Genomic DNA, 17,108 nt, shown 5'->3' with positions numbered 1-17,108 from the left:
ACAACAGTTTTTGATTTGTAGCCATCTTCCATAGCTAATTATTTTAAAATATTTTTATGATATCACTTGATTTTAAATAAGTTAGTTAAAAAGAGTTGTAAAATAAGTGATTGAAACTGAAATTGTCATTTTCATTATTTCTTTTCCTCTTTTATATTCCACCTTCATTCTAATCCAGTTATACCGAACTTGTCGGCATATCTTAAGCAAACATAAGAAACAGCTGTGTTCCGAAGTGGGTGTTAGAAATGGTTGAATCATGCGACTTTGTCCGAATTGGAAGCTAATTGCGACATCTTAGTTCTACTCTGTTGAAGTAACCTTGTTGAGCGGAAGTGTTCAAAGCCTTGGGCAATGTTGAATTTCGGGAACATTTTGTTTATGTAGATTCTATACTACTTTGGTTATGGGATAAGAAATAAACCTATTTACATGATGCACTTTCTTGGGGAATCAGCTCTCCCCTTTCCACCTTTCATTGTCATAGAGCTTCATATTTCCTCATCTCTCTTTATTATTTTATAACAAAAACATGTTTCCATAAATAAAGTTATTGTGCTTAAAGTTTTCAAATAATAAATTTATTTCCGATTTTAAAATTACGGCTATAATTGGAAATAATAACGTTATTCAATATTTGCATTCTGTGTATATTCTGCAGATTTTTTAAATTTTAAAATAAAGCCTTAGATTTTTAAAATGTATTAAAAAACTATTTCTAATCGGAAAAATTCCGACTTTGTCTTTACAAAATTACAGCTTTTATGACTGTGGGCCGCCCTAGTATAATAAATTATACTTTATTTAGCACACAAATACGAGATAGAACTACAAATTTTCGTAAGCGAGATTCGCATGAAAAAAAAGTAAAATAAAAAAAAGAAACAAGAAATATATTTTGATGTTTACTTTACTGAAAATTGTTATGAATCAGATTTTGTTCCCCTAACATATAGTTCATGGATATTGCTCCTTTAAGACCGTCGGGTATTTATAATCATATAGCAGAAAAGTTGACCGCGTTAGGAGCGGTAAGTTGCATCGAGGGATGGGGCAGAAAAGTCTGTCGAGAGGAGAAGTAATTTGCAAACACTTCCAAGCACATTAAACTCTTTTAATCATTTAAATTAAACAAACATTTAAGCTCCATTTGCCAGAGAATATATTGAATGGGAATCCGAAATCTTAATTCCCAAATGCAACCAAAGTGGTGCAGATCATTTTATAAATTTCAAGTCACTTAGTCCATTGCTGTGTTAAATTAATTTTACTTACAGCTGCCATTGCAGTTAAGCGCATAATTCTCACATTGCGTGAATTTCTAAAGATATCGCGATTCAAACTATGCACTGAAAAACAAACGTAGAATATTCATATACGTTATTTTCTTAGTAGTCTCTAGTTTTTAGGTGAGAGATGAATTTTATTGCCTGGTGTGAGAGATCACTGCCCAACTTATTGGAGGCCTGAAGTGGCTGGAAAAATTTCGATGTTTTGGTCTCTAGAGCGGGTTACCGTACTAAATAAAACTAAATAAAAAAATACAAAAAGGAAAAAAAAAAAATATATATATATATATATATATAAATTGATAAAAACGAAAAAAAAAATCCCTAGCCCACCCATGGTACAAATGCACTATAGGTTTACTAATAGTTTTTCGTGGTTGGGAACCACATATACCGACTGAGTATAGAGGAAACCCTTTGGTTGGAAAGACCAATGTTCGAATACCATCAATGACGCGAAGCATCTTTACCATGCTTTTTTCATCTGAGGTGTAGCCTTTTTCATAGAAGCAGGAAGGCTTTTATCCGGCAAATTGACCCGTAGAACGCGCAGTTACAGACAAAAATTCGGAAGAAAAATTCTTCCTGTGCCACAGATCGGATTTAAATTGGTTATAGATTAAATAAACGTCAATAAAAATTTCTGTTCGGCAACTAAATTCGAACCTACAACGACCTTTCTTCGAGTCGTCTAGCGCTATGGAAGCAAATATCATATAGTTGCAATAGGCATCGATGCAACGGCTTTTTAATGATGCAGATTCATCATAATTTCGCAAAAACTAGTGACAGTGATCTACCACATTATAGCGAATAATAATATATAGGTTTCATAAGATGGCTGAATCCCCTTGTGGTTATCCCAGCTGTTTTATCATCATACGAAAAATAAATTCTCTTACTCTTATGGAACATACTATAGCTTTTGTTACCATAGCAACAGACGTTTCTGAGAATCACGGTCTACTTTCCCACTTTATTACATTTCTACTTCTTCTACTGAAAAAACAAAACAAAAAAGTCTTTTGTTAAAGTTTTGTTAAAGACGTCGTAGTTTTCAAAATCAGATCTTATGGGAAAAAAAAATAGATTGTATCGAACCAAACTTATGACTTCACTGCAAAACGTTTGGAAAGTTTTATAATAGCGCACGAATGTGTGTCCATTAAGCTTTCATATAAAGAAAGAATGAGCAAAAGAGAGAAAGTAGATCTCTGGAAATAGATGGACAAATTTCTATAAACGGATTTAATATATACATAGTTCTTCTACTTCGTTTAATAATTTTACTTAAGTCGCAAAGTCTACAGAACACAGCACTTTTCTAAAACAATGACTAGAAAAACTACACAGCAGTGATATTTCTGGAAAAAATATCACTTCTTTTGTATAGTAAAATGTTTCTCTAGCGAAGATACATCTACTGTTTTTGGCAAGTTATGACTTAGAATTGAATAAAATAAATCTACTGACGGCTTTTACTGCGAAAAAAGAGTAAGTCAGATGCCAGCTGTCTCCACGCTCGGCCATCACTCATAGTGAGCTCCAGCGATCAATGAATTAAAGATTTCAGAAAGAGATTACAGCAGAAGTGCATCGCATCTCGTGGCCTTAATACTTATAAGTATATATTAGGTCTGAAAGAGTGAGATCTACAACATTATTTTTTCTTTTTTTTTTTTTTTTTTGAAAAACCTGCGGAATTAAACTTAAATTTCCGGAAGAAAAATCCTTCCCGTTCCACAGATTGAATTCAAATTGGTTATAGACTGAATAAACGTCAATAAAAATTTCTAGTCGGCAACTAAATTCGAACCTACAACGACCTTTCTTCGAGTCGTCTAGCGCTATGGAAGCAAATATCATATAGTTACAATAGGCATCGATGCAACGGCTTTTTAATGATGCAAATTCATCATAATTTCGCAAAAACTAGTGACAGTGATCTATGACAGCCGATTTATGCACAAATCGGCTTTATGCACACTTGTACCAAAAGATTGACTCTATAATTTTTAAATGACCTTTAAACAGGAAACTTAATTTAATGGATGTTATTTAATTGCATCGTATAATTAGATCCTTTTTGCTTACTTCTTTTAAAGTAATTACATATGATTCTATTTCGATATCTAAAAAAAAAAAAATGTGTACTGTACATTTGAATGCTCCAAACATGGGAGCAAAACAACGCTATAATATAAGTGCGCATGTGTATGCAAGTTGATTCTGCTACATGTCGAAATATAATTTTTGCTGTGCCGGCGTCTCGCATCGCCAGCGATGCCAGACGCTGTGAATATCCGAGTAAAACAAAGGCCGTCATAGTGCGATATTGGAGCATACTAGGACTTTTTCTCCGGACATACAACTTCTGCAGTTCTCGGTCATCCTTAGTGAGGTAATTGCGAATATTTCAACGTCGTGTTTAGCTCTTTATAATTTATTTTACTTTTTTTATTTTTTGAGTATAGTAAAGGGAGAAAATAGTTACAACTTATTGACTTTAAAACAATAAAGAAGCTGTAGAACCACAAACACCTCAGAGATTATAATGAAGTGGTGAAGAATAAGTTAGAATGGATTCCGAGATTTGTGCCACAGTTGAGGACTGAAGACAATCCTCAACTGCATGTTGGGGGTGGGTGGGTGATTGTTATACATTTCATGCGCTTTGAATAGCTTCTTTGTTTAGGAGGTTATTTATTTTTACAGTTTTTGGACCAAATGAAGTGATCAGTTGTGATTCACTACTGATTCTGGAAGTACCTTTCCAGTAAAATTTGTGATTTGTCTACTAATTTGTACGTATATATATATGCATACTTGTATGAACTCAACACGGATATACTATTGTCTGTCATCATACTGGCACTGGTGTGATGGCAGTCTATCTACCTTCATACTACCATCACACTAGTGTGTTATAGGTCACAGATTGTAACAGCCAAAAGACGTAAATTCGTAATTTCGTGGCCTTTAATGTTTACATAAATAGAAGTGGTTTATATATACAGTATACAGTTGTTGGCTGAAGTTGAAATTAAGATGTCTCTCAAAGTTTTGATAGATTATAATACAGCTAAGCTCGTTTAAGTTGAGAGAGGAGAGTAAACTGTTTCTTATACTCAGTGTCGCTTCAACTAACATGTCACTTAAAATAAGGTTTTTTTTTTTCTCCCTTGACCTTATTTCTCGCACGCAGTTATCTTAGTTACATCTGTAAGTGGGATGTTATTTTCTTTATTTCATTGGAGTCACATTTTTGCAACAAAAACATTTTGAATAAAAAAAAGTAAATAAACTCGAATTAAATGCTATTTTTTTTTTTTTTTTTGCTTTTTGGCAAACGATTGAATAAATGAATCGGCTGAATTCAATATCAATTATAGCGCAACAGTTTCCGTTTACAAAATTTCCCTCAAAAATAATGGACGTGAAATAACAGTAACAATTTCAAAATACTCTTCGAATAATAACTTATCAGCTTTCGAAAACAGTATAGAAAAAATACGAAAATTTTTAGAATGTCCGAAAGCGAGAGATTTGGTAATCAATAAATGCAATCTTCAGGCTGTTCATGACTCTTTTCAGGACGTCAGTAAGATAGATAAGCATCCCTATGGATCGGAAATTTCCAAATAAAGGAAAGTGTTGTGTAAAATAGAGAATTATAGGTCAATTGATCTTATTAGATTAATGACCTAACTACAATATCAAGTTCATTCTTGACGGGGGTAGTTCACCGAGCAGGCGTGGCCTAATTTCGTAGTAGAGCTCAACACTTGGTTAGTCGATCTTGACAAATCTGTTAACATTTTATAAAGAGATAAGGGATTATGACAATGGCTATGATTTGATTTATTTAGATTAAAGCAAAATCACCGATATTATCCCATATAAAGTGTATCACTGTTCCCATATTGGGTATCAGTGATTATTTAGTTACACGAGTAATTGGTTGACAAACAGACGGCAAGAGTAGAGTTTAAATGGGAGACAGGAAATGTAACTGACAGAGAAGGACAAGTTGACTTAAATACAAGAGGAAGAGTTTATTATTTTAAGGAGGGATGCAGAGGGGAAAAGAAAAGGATAGAGTCCTTAATGATGGCGAAAGAATCATATATTCTCAAATTAGTGTTCCAGGAGGGAAAACCATGACAATGTGTCTAAGTTGTGAAATTGAAGTAAACACTATCTGATGAGATATCAACATATTTGCCTCGGAATATTGAAGAGGGGTGGAACAGGAGAATGGACTTTGACATCAAATAAGCGACTAAGAAAGCTGTTTGAAGTTTTGTCGAAGTAACTGCTATTTTCTTCTAGCTGGTATCTGTGTGTGTTTTATAGGATGAAATAAATTGACTTTCTGGGTATAAAGAACTCGGCTAGTCCTTTTAAGTTCTTTGTGTTCTAGGTGGAATTACAACCTAAGCCTTACTAAAGGATAGAAAAGCAGACTGTGGATGACTGCCTTCAAAATATGTTTTCAAAATGTTTATTTTGAAATAAACATTTTTACATTGAAGACGACCACAAATTTTATACTTACTGCTGACAGCTTATTAAGCATTGCTTTTACATTAAAATATGTAGGCATAGCAATCACCTGAGGTATTTTCTTTACTGTAATTATGAACGAAATCTTTCCCTACAAGATGATTGATGAAATTGTTTACGTCTTCGATTTTGTAAATCACGTGATCGCGGCAGTATTCATTAGGATGATTTAAATGCAGAAATATATGCTTTTCATAGAATACATTTCCTAAATTCAAAGATTTATTTACAAAATATATTACACGTTGAAGGCTTAATAGAACAAGTACATGCATCTAATGTACTATGCACACTGTACAGAGTACATTAGTGCAGGAGCCGGATAATCGCTTGACTATATTTCAATCAACGAATTTAAAGATTCTGTTGTATACATCGAGTATAGACTACCCCTGGTTTCGGCAATATTTTTAACTTCAAAATCGACTTTTACGCCAACATATAAGGTATGTTTTTTCTTGCATTGTCATAATTAAGAGATTAGTATATTAGATTTGTTAATTGCATACATTCTCCAGCCAGTTTGCCTATTTTATAAGTTTGAAAACTTAAAACTCGAAAACTTGAAACTCGAGATTTTGATCATAATGATGAAAAACTCGAGTTTCAAGGAGGAAAATTTATCATTGTCATAAAATACCAATGAGAAATGGCACTTTTGATATAAAGATCTTTCAGAAGAGATGAATTCTTATTCTAACTATTCTAATTATTCTTATTAAGAACAGGAAGGGATCAGAGGGATCAGGAACACTACGGATTCTATCACGCGCACGCCTCTGTCATCAAGTCAAAAATAAAGCGTTCTAAGCTAAAAGTAGCTTTTAAACAATGCATTTTATTTAATTTTTCATATAATTTCTGTGAAATGAAAATAGAATTCTCAGCTGTTATTTTATAGGTGATCTCAGCTTTAGCATCAATATCTAATACAAATACTACGGGAAAATTTGAATAAAAAATAAGTAATGCTCTCTTGATATCCCTAAACCATTTGATTAGTTTGCACATAAATGTGATTCAGTAAGTCTTATGACAAAAATATCATAAATGAGGTACTATGCATTGTTCTCATGTAATATTACAAAATTTGTTTCTGTTGAAGGTTTCCGAAGATTTGATTAACGTTACAAGATTTATTTAATTCATTAAAGTCATCATCATCATCATCATCAAGGATCGTATCAAGGATTTAGGCCTAGAGTGGCCTGTTCCAGCGTTAGAAGTCGTCGTTGAATCGTTTAAGAGGACGTCCTGGCTTCCATTTTCCTAATGGCTTGTACTTTAAGGCTTGTTTTGGTAATCTTTCTGTTTTCATTCTTTGAACGTGTTCCATCCATTTATGTTTATATTTTTTAATTTTTTTCTATTACTGATTCTTGGTTTTTAATTCTTTCAAAATTTCTTCGTTTCTTTTGTGATCAAATAAGGTATACTTTGCAGTTTTTCTCATAAACCTGATTTCCTCTGTTATTAATCTTTGTCTTTTTGTTTTATTGTCTCCAGATTTCGCTTCCACACATTAAGACTGGTAGGGCTAATGTATTGTACACTTTTAGCCTGGTTTGTTTTTGAACTAGGTTTAGTTTAAATATAGAGTTAATTACACCTGTTATTTTTAAATATTTTGCAATTCTTACGTTTATATCTTTTTCATTTTCATATGTGATCGTACATCCTAGGTGTAGTTCGCCCACTGATCTGAGGTCCCTCGAAACTATTGCGCATGTCAGAAAAAGGAGAATCCATTCCGATAATAGGGTAATCAGTCTGTCTTCTGGGATGTAATAATAAACAAACTGAGTTTGTTTATTATTACAGGTCGGAAAATTTACCTTTTCTTTTACGAACATTGCTGTTTTTAAAGTGTAACTATTTTGCGTGTATAACAGTTGGAAAAATGTACGTAGAGTGTTAATACGTGCAAATACTGCGTTCTACATAAAACAATGTCACTTCGCTCCAAGATAAGTTTCCTTTTTATTCTGGGACTTTTTAAAACAAAATCCGATTTCATGAAGTATTTTCCTTAAAGTTTCTCTTTTCCAAGGAAAATTAATTTTTTCTTTAAGCACAGGAATCAATTTCGGAACAGTTGGCACTCTTTTCTCGACCACGTAAAATTCGTGAATAGTTCTTATAACGTCTATATCAAAATCATTCAAAGCTACGGTTTCGATGGTTTCTTTCTCTGGCGCTTTTTTTTTTTAGGAGATTTAAATTTTGGCTTACCTTCACCTTTTGATTCCCTACGAATTCTTTTAAAAGTCGACCCCGATACGCACAAGAAGACGGCCTTCTGACGATTCTTTTTCGCAGAATGTCAGCACATTATTCAATATTCTTTTGCAAGAGCTACTGAAACGTGTAACAATAGAACTTCTTGACTGTACTGGATCCATCATACAAATTAATAATAAAAAAATAATGCAAAAAGAGAACAACAAAAATCAAGCTAGTACTAGTACAGCGACAGACAAGAAAGCACGTGATTTCGCATGTTGGCGACCAATTCGTACATCCTTCATTTCTTTCTCCCCTACAGCATGAATCGACTATTCTTGACACAAAGCCAAGAAGGGATCTAGAAATGGTGGGAGAACTATAGTTAAATGAATTTACCTGTTCTAAGATCTTGTTATCTATTACTATCTTAGTTCTTGATGGGTCTTGTCCTTTAAAGGCCATAGTTTTTGATTTGTCTGTTGATATTATCATACCATAATCTTTGGCTAGATTGATTAAAGTAGAATGCGAAATACAGCACAGCATGAAACGTTTTCCTTGCCAAAATAAATAATGCATGTATCCAATCGTCTATTGAAATAACAGCGTTTAAGGTGTAATCAAAACGTAGAACACGAAACCAATATAAACATAAATATGGTGCGTAAAATATGCTAGTAAATAACAATACGATGGCGCTCTCGAAATAATTTCATAAAAATATACTCTGAAGCGTATATCGTATAATCGTATTTGTATGATATTTATTAAAGCACAGAACTGTGTTGAACCTTTTTTCTCTGTAGATTTTAATTTTAAAATAATATTCAAGAATTAGACCATATTTAAGTTATTATACTTAACTTTATTCCAGTTAATTCTTGGTCACGCCATGAACTTCGTTCTCATTTTTGTTGTGTTTGCCTTACTTTTTGGTACCAGCTGGACAGACAAACGTAAGTAATTTTATCAATTCATCCAAATCTTTACAGTCAAGTGACAGTATTAGGATTTTAATAATTGACCAAAGATAAATTATCTCTACTCTTTCATTGAGCCGATGCTTCAAAATTATATTCCTCCTTTGGTAATGAGGTTCGTATTAATAATTTTTTGGCATTAATAACGTTGCTTCAACTTTGAAAAAAAAAACTAATTCTTTAGTTGCAAAGGTTGCTTTACTTCTCCACAGATGCCAATTCTGAATAAATTTCAGTCAGTAGAAAATACTGCTTAAGCAGTTGGATGGCGCTTCTTAAAAAACGCTCTCACATCTGTTAAAAAGAGAAGCAAACAGGGAAATCAATGCCCCCCCCCGTTTTCTTATCTCTTTTAATGGAGATGTTCCATTTCTAGGCTAAATATCTACAAGGATATTCTTAAATATCAGAAGTAACGCATACAATCCATTTCTCCATTTCAAATCTCTAGTCAAATACCAGTGTTATCCAACGATTATTCATTTTAATCCTGTTCTAAAATTAGCGGACTATAATTTGCTCTTCAATCATTTCAATCTACTCATGGAAATGGTATTGCAAGTAAGTCTTAAATGACATTATTATTCCAGCGTTTCTATCGTGGTCTTTAATATGTTTACTAGTGATTTCCTAGCAATATTCACTATGTGTTAGATGACGAATCTTTGTCCATCATATAGGATAAATGAAGGTAACACAGAGTGGAATATACAAACACTTCTTAAGTGGTAAGGGATGTGATTTTTCTAAATAAGAAAAATGAGAATCTCCTTGATCGCTTTAGGACTATTATTTAGTAATCATGCCACTTGATGTTTAAAAAAATACTTTACCTGAACACATATCGAAAAATTACTTCTCTAATTTTTTGCTGCTGTTTCTTTTATTCAAAAACTTGCATTACAATGAAATATCTGAGGCCCTTAGTAACGTACATCGCGCAATAAGTGCTACTACGTTTGGCCAACAGGATGCTTTCCATCCGTTGAAACTGTGGGTTAGAATCCAACTGTGGGACTGGATGTCTATGAATATCTTTAGATAGCAACTTAATTTCATCGCCCGATGTGAGACCATCACACTGCATATATATACATGCATAAAGTTGGTTGATAAAGTATTATGCTTGAATCATTTCTCAAATAACAAATGCTTAATATTTCGAATATTACACAAAAATGACAGAGACAAGTCATTACATCGCCATCATTTTGGTGTATCATTCTACTCTGTGTTGCTGTAATAATACAATACGATGTGTACCAATTGGAGTTAGTTATTCAAATTTAAGAGCAATTTTTGGTAGGAGATGAATTTCATCGTCAGGGGGAAAACTACCGCACAGCTTATTAGAAGCTTGAAGTACTTTGAAAAACTTTCATGATTGATCTCAAAAACAGAGCTTCCGGACTGTGTAAAAAATGAAAAATACAAATAAGTAAATAAACTAATAATATTAACCAATTTAGTCTATACAAAATTATATATATGTTCCCTTATAATCAGAGGCCAACTAAAGAAATCTGCTTCCGATTTATTTAAATTGTCTAATAATAGTTAAAAAAGTAAGCATTAACAACTTGCAATGGTATACACATGAGGTTATTTTCGTCAAAGGTCTGCACGTCATTTTATATATTTAAGTAGTGTCATCACATGGTATAGTTTCGGCATTTCCGGTAACATATGTGACTCATCATATCAGATAAATATTTAAATATCAGTAAATATGTGTTTTTCATCTCTCGATAAGAAATAGCAAGATAAGTCCATAAAGGTTCAAGGGAGTGAACACCGAAAAATAGCATACAAGCTTCATTGGTAGTCTTTAAAAAGGATAAAAGAAACTCACCAAAAATTTGCCAAGTAAGTTGCTCGTGAAACAGGTCCGAGTTTCCAGTTAAAAAAAAAAACGTAACCTTGCAGTGACATGTGACGTCTAAAGCGAACAGTTCTGCTCACAAATTAAAACTTTTGGCTCTTTTGTATTCCTAGTTTTCTACACAGTTTGTTACTTCGCAGACAGTGACATATTCCTTTGACGTGTTTTAACCTTTTCTCTTGGATTCTTATATGATTTAAAGATAACTGTCCGATCTAATTAATGAACTAATAAAGAGGAAATAAACGGTTTCTCAACAAATGTGTGACTTTATTAGAGCAAAGAGAAGACGGTATTTATAGTGGAAAAGTCAGAAGGAAATAATAAATAATAAAAATCAGTTAGCAAAACAATAAGATGAATATCAGAATTTCATGTTTCGCATAAATTCATAAATTCATTCCATGTTTTGCATAAATTTCCCAGCAAATAAGGAAAGTATAACAAAGTTATTGATTATTTAAGTGAAGCATAAAGCAAACAATTTCACCAGTACAAGTGCATCAAGAACTACATAAAAAGGATTTAAAAAATAATAAATGTTGATTTTATTTTTAAAAATCGTATTTTATTTTCTCCATCTATCTATTAACTGGTAAATGAAATGCTTTAATGAAGTGTTTTGCTTCTTTAGAATATACATTTTATCCAATAGAATTATTTCTTGGTTGAATCCAGTTTTGCGAAATAAAAAATATGGCAGTAAACAAAACATTCAAAGGATAATCAGGGCATTAGCATTACGAAATCATGGATTAAAATAGCAGTCATTAAGTATTTTGGAACATATGTATCTTAGGAATCACTACGGAAAATTAAAATGACTACAGAAAAATCACATTATTGAAGCCTCGATTTTAACGAATAATGCAGACCATTATTAGTATACCTCCGAAGCTTTTTTAATAAAAAATCGAATATTTAAAATTTATCATCATCATCATCATCATCAAATTCCTGCCATGTACCCTCAAGGGGTGTACAGGATATGACAGTACTACATGAAAAAATTACATCATTACTAACTTCCTATCTACAATTTTCCTCCAAATCAGTCTGTTACTTGTCAAGACTCCAACATTATCAGATCTTATATTTCTATCGTCTAAGGCACTTTGTACCGTATCAATCCACCTATATCTTGGTCTTCCTCTGGGTCGTTTTCCTGCCAACCTGGCAGAGAACACTTGTTTTGCTAATCTTTCCTCTCCCATTCTATTTAAGTGACCATACCATCTGAGATTAACTCTGCTAACGCATTCCTGGATGCTGACAATGTCAAGTTCTTTCCTAATATCCTCATTTTTAATATGATATTGCCATTGATGCCATCTGTTCACGCCTCTAATCTTTCTCAGGACTCTCATATCTGCGGTCTCTAGTCTTTGGTCAAGTGTTTTACTTCTGACCCAGCTCTCAGATCCATAAGTTAAAATTGGTTTGAACACAGTCTTGTATACAGCTAATTTAGTGTTCCGACTAATTTCTTTCTTATTCCATATGAATTTATTCAGTTGACTTCCCACGATACCAGCTTTGCTGATTCTGTTGTCTATTTCTATATTTAGTTTACCATCTTCAGTAAAAATTGTGCCTAAGTAGCTGAAATGTTTTACTTGTTCCACAGGTTCTCCATTCACAACACAGTTGACATTTTCAATGATTCTGCCTATTTTCATTGTCTTTGTCTTTTTATTGCTGACCTTCATACCATATCTATTACAACAGCTATTCAATTTAGTCAGAGAATCTTGCAGACTTGTAGCGGATTTATTTAGAAGTATAACATCATCCGCATAAAGCAAAGAGCTGACATTAACATCTCCAATTTTGATATCAGGTTTAATACCACATTCCTTCATAATGTGATCCATATAGATAATGAATAACAGGGGGGATAATGTACATCCTTGTCTCACACCAGATTTAACATTAAACCATCTTCCTGTACTTCCTTCAATTCTAACTGCTGACTCACAACTCAAATAAAGACTAAGTATTGCTTGATATAATGCCTCATTGACACCATATAACTGCAGCGTATTGAATAGCTTCTCTCTTGGCACCTTGTCATATGCCTTTTCCAAATCGACAAAACTTAAATACAGATCTTTGTTATATTCCCATGCTTTCTCGACTATTTGTCGTAAAGTGAAGATCTGATCCTGACAGCCTCTATTTGGCCTGAATCCAGCTTGTTCTTCACCAAGCTTTTCTTCCACAATTCTTCTCAACCGTTTCTCAAGTATACTTGCATAGATCTTGCCAGGAACACTCAGTAGGGAAATACCTCTGTAATTCTCACATTCAGTTTTATTTCCCTTTTTATATATGGGTACTATGAGAGCTCTACTCCAATCATTGGGAATTCGTCCCTCTGTCCAGGCTTTCTGAACTATGCAGTGCAGCCACTGTAAGACTCTTATACCACCATACTTCAGCATTTCTGGTCGAATATCATCTACTCCTGCTGCCTTTCCACATTTCAAGCCTTTGATGGCTTTTTCTACTTCAAGTATGGATATGTATTCCTGACTGCATTCCTGGTCAGTGTTTTTATCACTGTGCTGTCATCACTGCTTGTTTCATTTAGCAGTTTTTCAAAGTAATTACTCCATACTTCAAGGATATCTTTTTCTCCTGTTTTCATTTCACCTTTATCATCTCTAATTCCTTTTACAGCACTCTTTCCTCCATTCCTAAGCTTCTTCAACAACCTCCAGAATATTTTGCCACCTTCTTGATATTTATTTTCTATATTCTTGCCAAAGTCCTCCCATGACTTTTGTTTAGCTAGTTTTACACACTGTTTAGCTTTCTTACATTTGTCTCTGTATTCTGTAAGAGTAACAGCTGCCTTATTTGCCAGGAACTTTTGATATGCTTTCTTCTTTTCCTTCACTGCCTCTTTAACTTCCTGTGTCCACCAGGGAGTTCTGATTTTTTTATCCTTGCACACAACCTCACCACATGCCTCTCTGGCAGAATCAATCAATGTTTCCTTCAGAGTTTGCCACTGAATCTCCAAGGTTTGATTCCTGTTCTCAAACTCTTTCATTTTCTTTTCAATAATATTTCTGTATTTTAGTCTACAGTTCACATCTGAGAGCTGCTCAACTTTTATTCGCTTTAAAACTTTCTTACATGTTATTCTTTTCAATATGAAATTCAATTTTATCCTGCTCAAGACTAAATAGTGATCACTTCCAATTTCAAATCCTCTGTACACTCTGGTGTCCTGCACCAGGGAGAAAACATCACTATCAACAATAACATAGTCAATGAGACTTTTCTTATTCCTAGCCTCTTCTCTCCATGTGAATTTGTGCAGATTTTTATGTTGGAACATGGTGTTAGTAATAACCAGTCCATGTCCTGAGCAAAAATCCAACAGATATTTGCCATTATTATTAGCTTTGCTCTTTTCTCCAAATTTTCCCAAAATATTTTTGTATGTCTCACAATCATTTCCTACTCTACTATTTAGATCCCCAACAAGGACCAACTTTTCCTTTTTCATTGTGTCAGTTGCTTTTTCTAAAGCATCAAACAATTCCTCCACTTCTACCTTAGTAGAACCTTCTGTGGGACCATAGGCACAAATAAGTCTCATTGTCCAGTTCCCCATTCTCATATTTGCCCACATTACTCTACTTGAGACTGACTGCCATTCAAGAAGATTAGCCTCGTATTTTGTGTTGAATACTATGGCTACTCCTTCTTTTCCTTGATTGTCATTGCCTGAATATAACATTTTGTATTTATTGCTCAGAAAGATCTCACCAGTTTTGGCCTTTTTTGTTTCAGTCACCCCTATTATGTCGATCTGGTACTTATCTAATTCCTCAGCTAGCTCCATTTCTTTGCCATTCAGGCTTCTTACATTGATAGTACCGATCTTTAACTCTGGTGATGTTGAGTTGGGGTTTGTTTTCAGATTTAAAATTTATAGATATTCTATTTGTTTTAATTAGATGATTTCTTAGTGTTAATTCAAAGAATTATTTCCTTTTTATTTTTAGAGTGCAACGGTGAGAGAGAAGAATACAAGAAATGTGGCACAGCTTGTCCCGAGACATGTGTGAGTTTAATGAAAGGAAAGGGTGAACCGTGCAACGATACTTGTGTTGAGGGGTGTTTCTGTATTGAAGGCTTTGTTAGAAACCATGTTGGAAGTTGTGTTCCTATTATGCAATGTCATGGATAACAGGAAATACTAATATTGAAAAGACTGTCCAGTATTAGAAGTGTCTTATTATAATAATCACTTAATTTTGATTAATATTGAAAGCATATTAAACAGCATATAATAAAAACTTTCGTCTTATATTTCACAGAATAATTTAGGACACAGTTTAGCTTCCCATTTACTAGTTCTGTAAATTTGTCATTTATTCTTCATGTGACTGTCACAAACTAGAACCGAATGAAGATGTAATGGCAGGATATTTACAGCGGATGGTCAGCTACAGGTGAATTAATCTCATGTTGAGATGGCAGAGGTTTTCCTTCTGCAAAAACAGATGGAACACACATACACACACACACACACAAAAAAAATCGTCCTAGAAAGAATTAGCAAACTTTCAATTTAGATAACTGATAAAAGGTAAAATACAAAGCAAATTAGTGCTAGAGCTAGTAAGATAGTTGAAGCAAATAGTTTATGCCTTGAAGGAAACAGGCGAAGTTGTAATAAGTTATATTTGCGACTTTCATAAACTTGAGTATACCCTAAACAGTGAATTGTGAAAGTTTCAGAGAGCGGTTATGAAGTAGAGCAGGGGTGAGTCTACATTTCCAGAATTCGTATAACGGTTTATTAGTAATATTATTAGAGTGATCCTGGAAGGCTTACTTCAAAGACCACGATCACAGTTACGGGCTAATTTATTTAATAGTAGTCGAATGTGAAATTTTGCTATTAAAAATAACTTTAGAATTGATCTTTTTTTAATATATAAAGATGTAATACAGAATTTAAATATCCCTGGAGTGATGTCCGTGAATTAAAAATATGTACGAGAATAAGGGAGTTTGTTTTTAAAACTTAAACATTGATAGTAAACGTTGCAGAGAATATTGTATTAAAAAGCAGTATGAATTTTCTTAAATAATATAAGTAGTACTTAATTGCAGCGTTATATAATAAGATTTTTTGAAAACAATTTCGGGATCACTAATCGACAATTCAATTGATAGGTGGGATTTAAATTATGTATGCGCAGTTTTTTTTTAATTGGTCTTTTTTAAGAAGTTAATATCCAACAATTTATTAAACGAAGTATGCAATAAAACTAAACTAAAATGACATAATTATTGTCATAATCTTATTTATGATTTTTCGACTTCATTATCTAAAATTTATGGGACGCCTTTTTGTGGTTTTTAGCTTTCATAATTTTAAATAATTAAACGGTTGCCTTGTGAAAATTGTTCAGAAATTGTCTGAAAGTGTCCCATTAAGTTGTCTGAAACTTGTACTCAAATCTTTATTGAAAAGTTTTTATTTATAATTTTTCTGTCGACAATACTTAAAATCTTTTCTTAAGGAGGAATTAATTTTAGTTATTTTGGACACTCTGGTGGAGGAATGCAATTCCCATCACCGTCTCTGACGAGTCCTTCTTCACAAATACATCTTCCCTCGTCTGTTGAACAGATTCGTATACACACTGGCGGGTCTTGGTTGTTTTCACATGTCACATGACTACACCACATACCACTTGGGTCGTAATTTCTCCAGGGTGAGAACAAATAGCGTATTCTGCAAAGAAAATAAATAAATAAATAAATAGGCTCTTACCATAAACAGGAATAAGGTGTTCGGTTTTTTTCCCCTTCATATATTTTATGATTTATTCTAGTATTACAAATCTATTGTCTCATTTGCTGTTTCTCTAAGTAACTTGGAAAAAACGTTCAAATCCTCTGGAAATTTTATTAGGATTTATAAAAGCACGGAGAAGTTAACCACTTTTAAGCAGAACAATCTTTTCACCATGAGAACTGTTTTAGGAAATCACACAATAATTTCAAAATAAGATATCAAAAGATCAGCAGCCTGGTTGGAGAGGTGATTGGATAAATATTCCAATTATATATTTGGTTTAATCTTTTATCCAAGTGTAAGCAAACAAATTTTGCGCATGAAGTATTTTCAGG

General features: G+C 33.2%; 1 protein-coding gene across 1 annotated transcript; it reads left to right on the top strand.

Moving 5' to 3' along the window:
• Positions 1-3,565: 3,565 nt before the first annotated feature.
• LOC150102701 (chymotrypsin-elastase inhibitor ixodidin-like) lies at positions 3,566-15,238 on the top strand. Its single transcript, XM_090399519.1, has 3 exons — positions 3,566-3,690; positions 8,956-9,037; positions 14,966-15,238. Exons 2-3 carry the CDS (start codon positions 8,974-8,976, stop codon positions 15,148-15,150), a joined length of 249 nt encoding a protein of 82 aa, XP_090255645.1. The 5' UTR covers positions 3,566-3,690; positions 8,956-8,973; the 3' UTR covers positions 15,151-15,238.
• The last annotated feature ends 1,870 nt before the right edge of the window (positions 15,239-17,108 follow it).

The sequence above is a fragment of the Typopeltis vanoorti genome, chromosome 10, assembly GCF_054136105.1.
Source record: "Typopeltis vanoorti isolate ZY-2024b chromosome 10, IOZ_Tvanoo_1.0, whole genome shotgun sequence".
Taxonomy (NCBI): Eukaryota; Metazoa; Arthropoda; class Arachnida; order Uropygi; family Thelyphonidae; genus Typopeltis; species Typopeltis vanoorti.
This window is presented reverse-complemented; position numbering and strand designations above follow the sequence as displayed.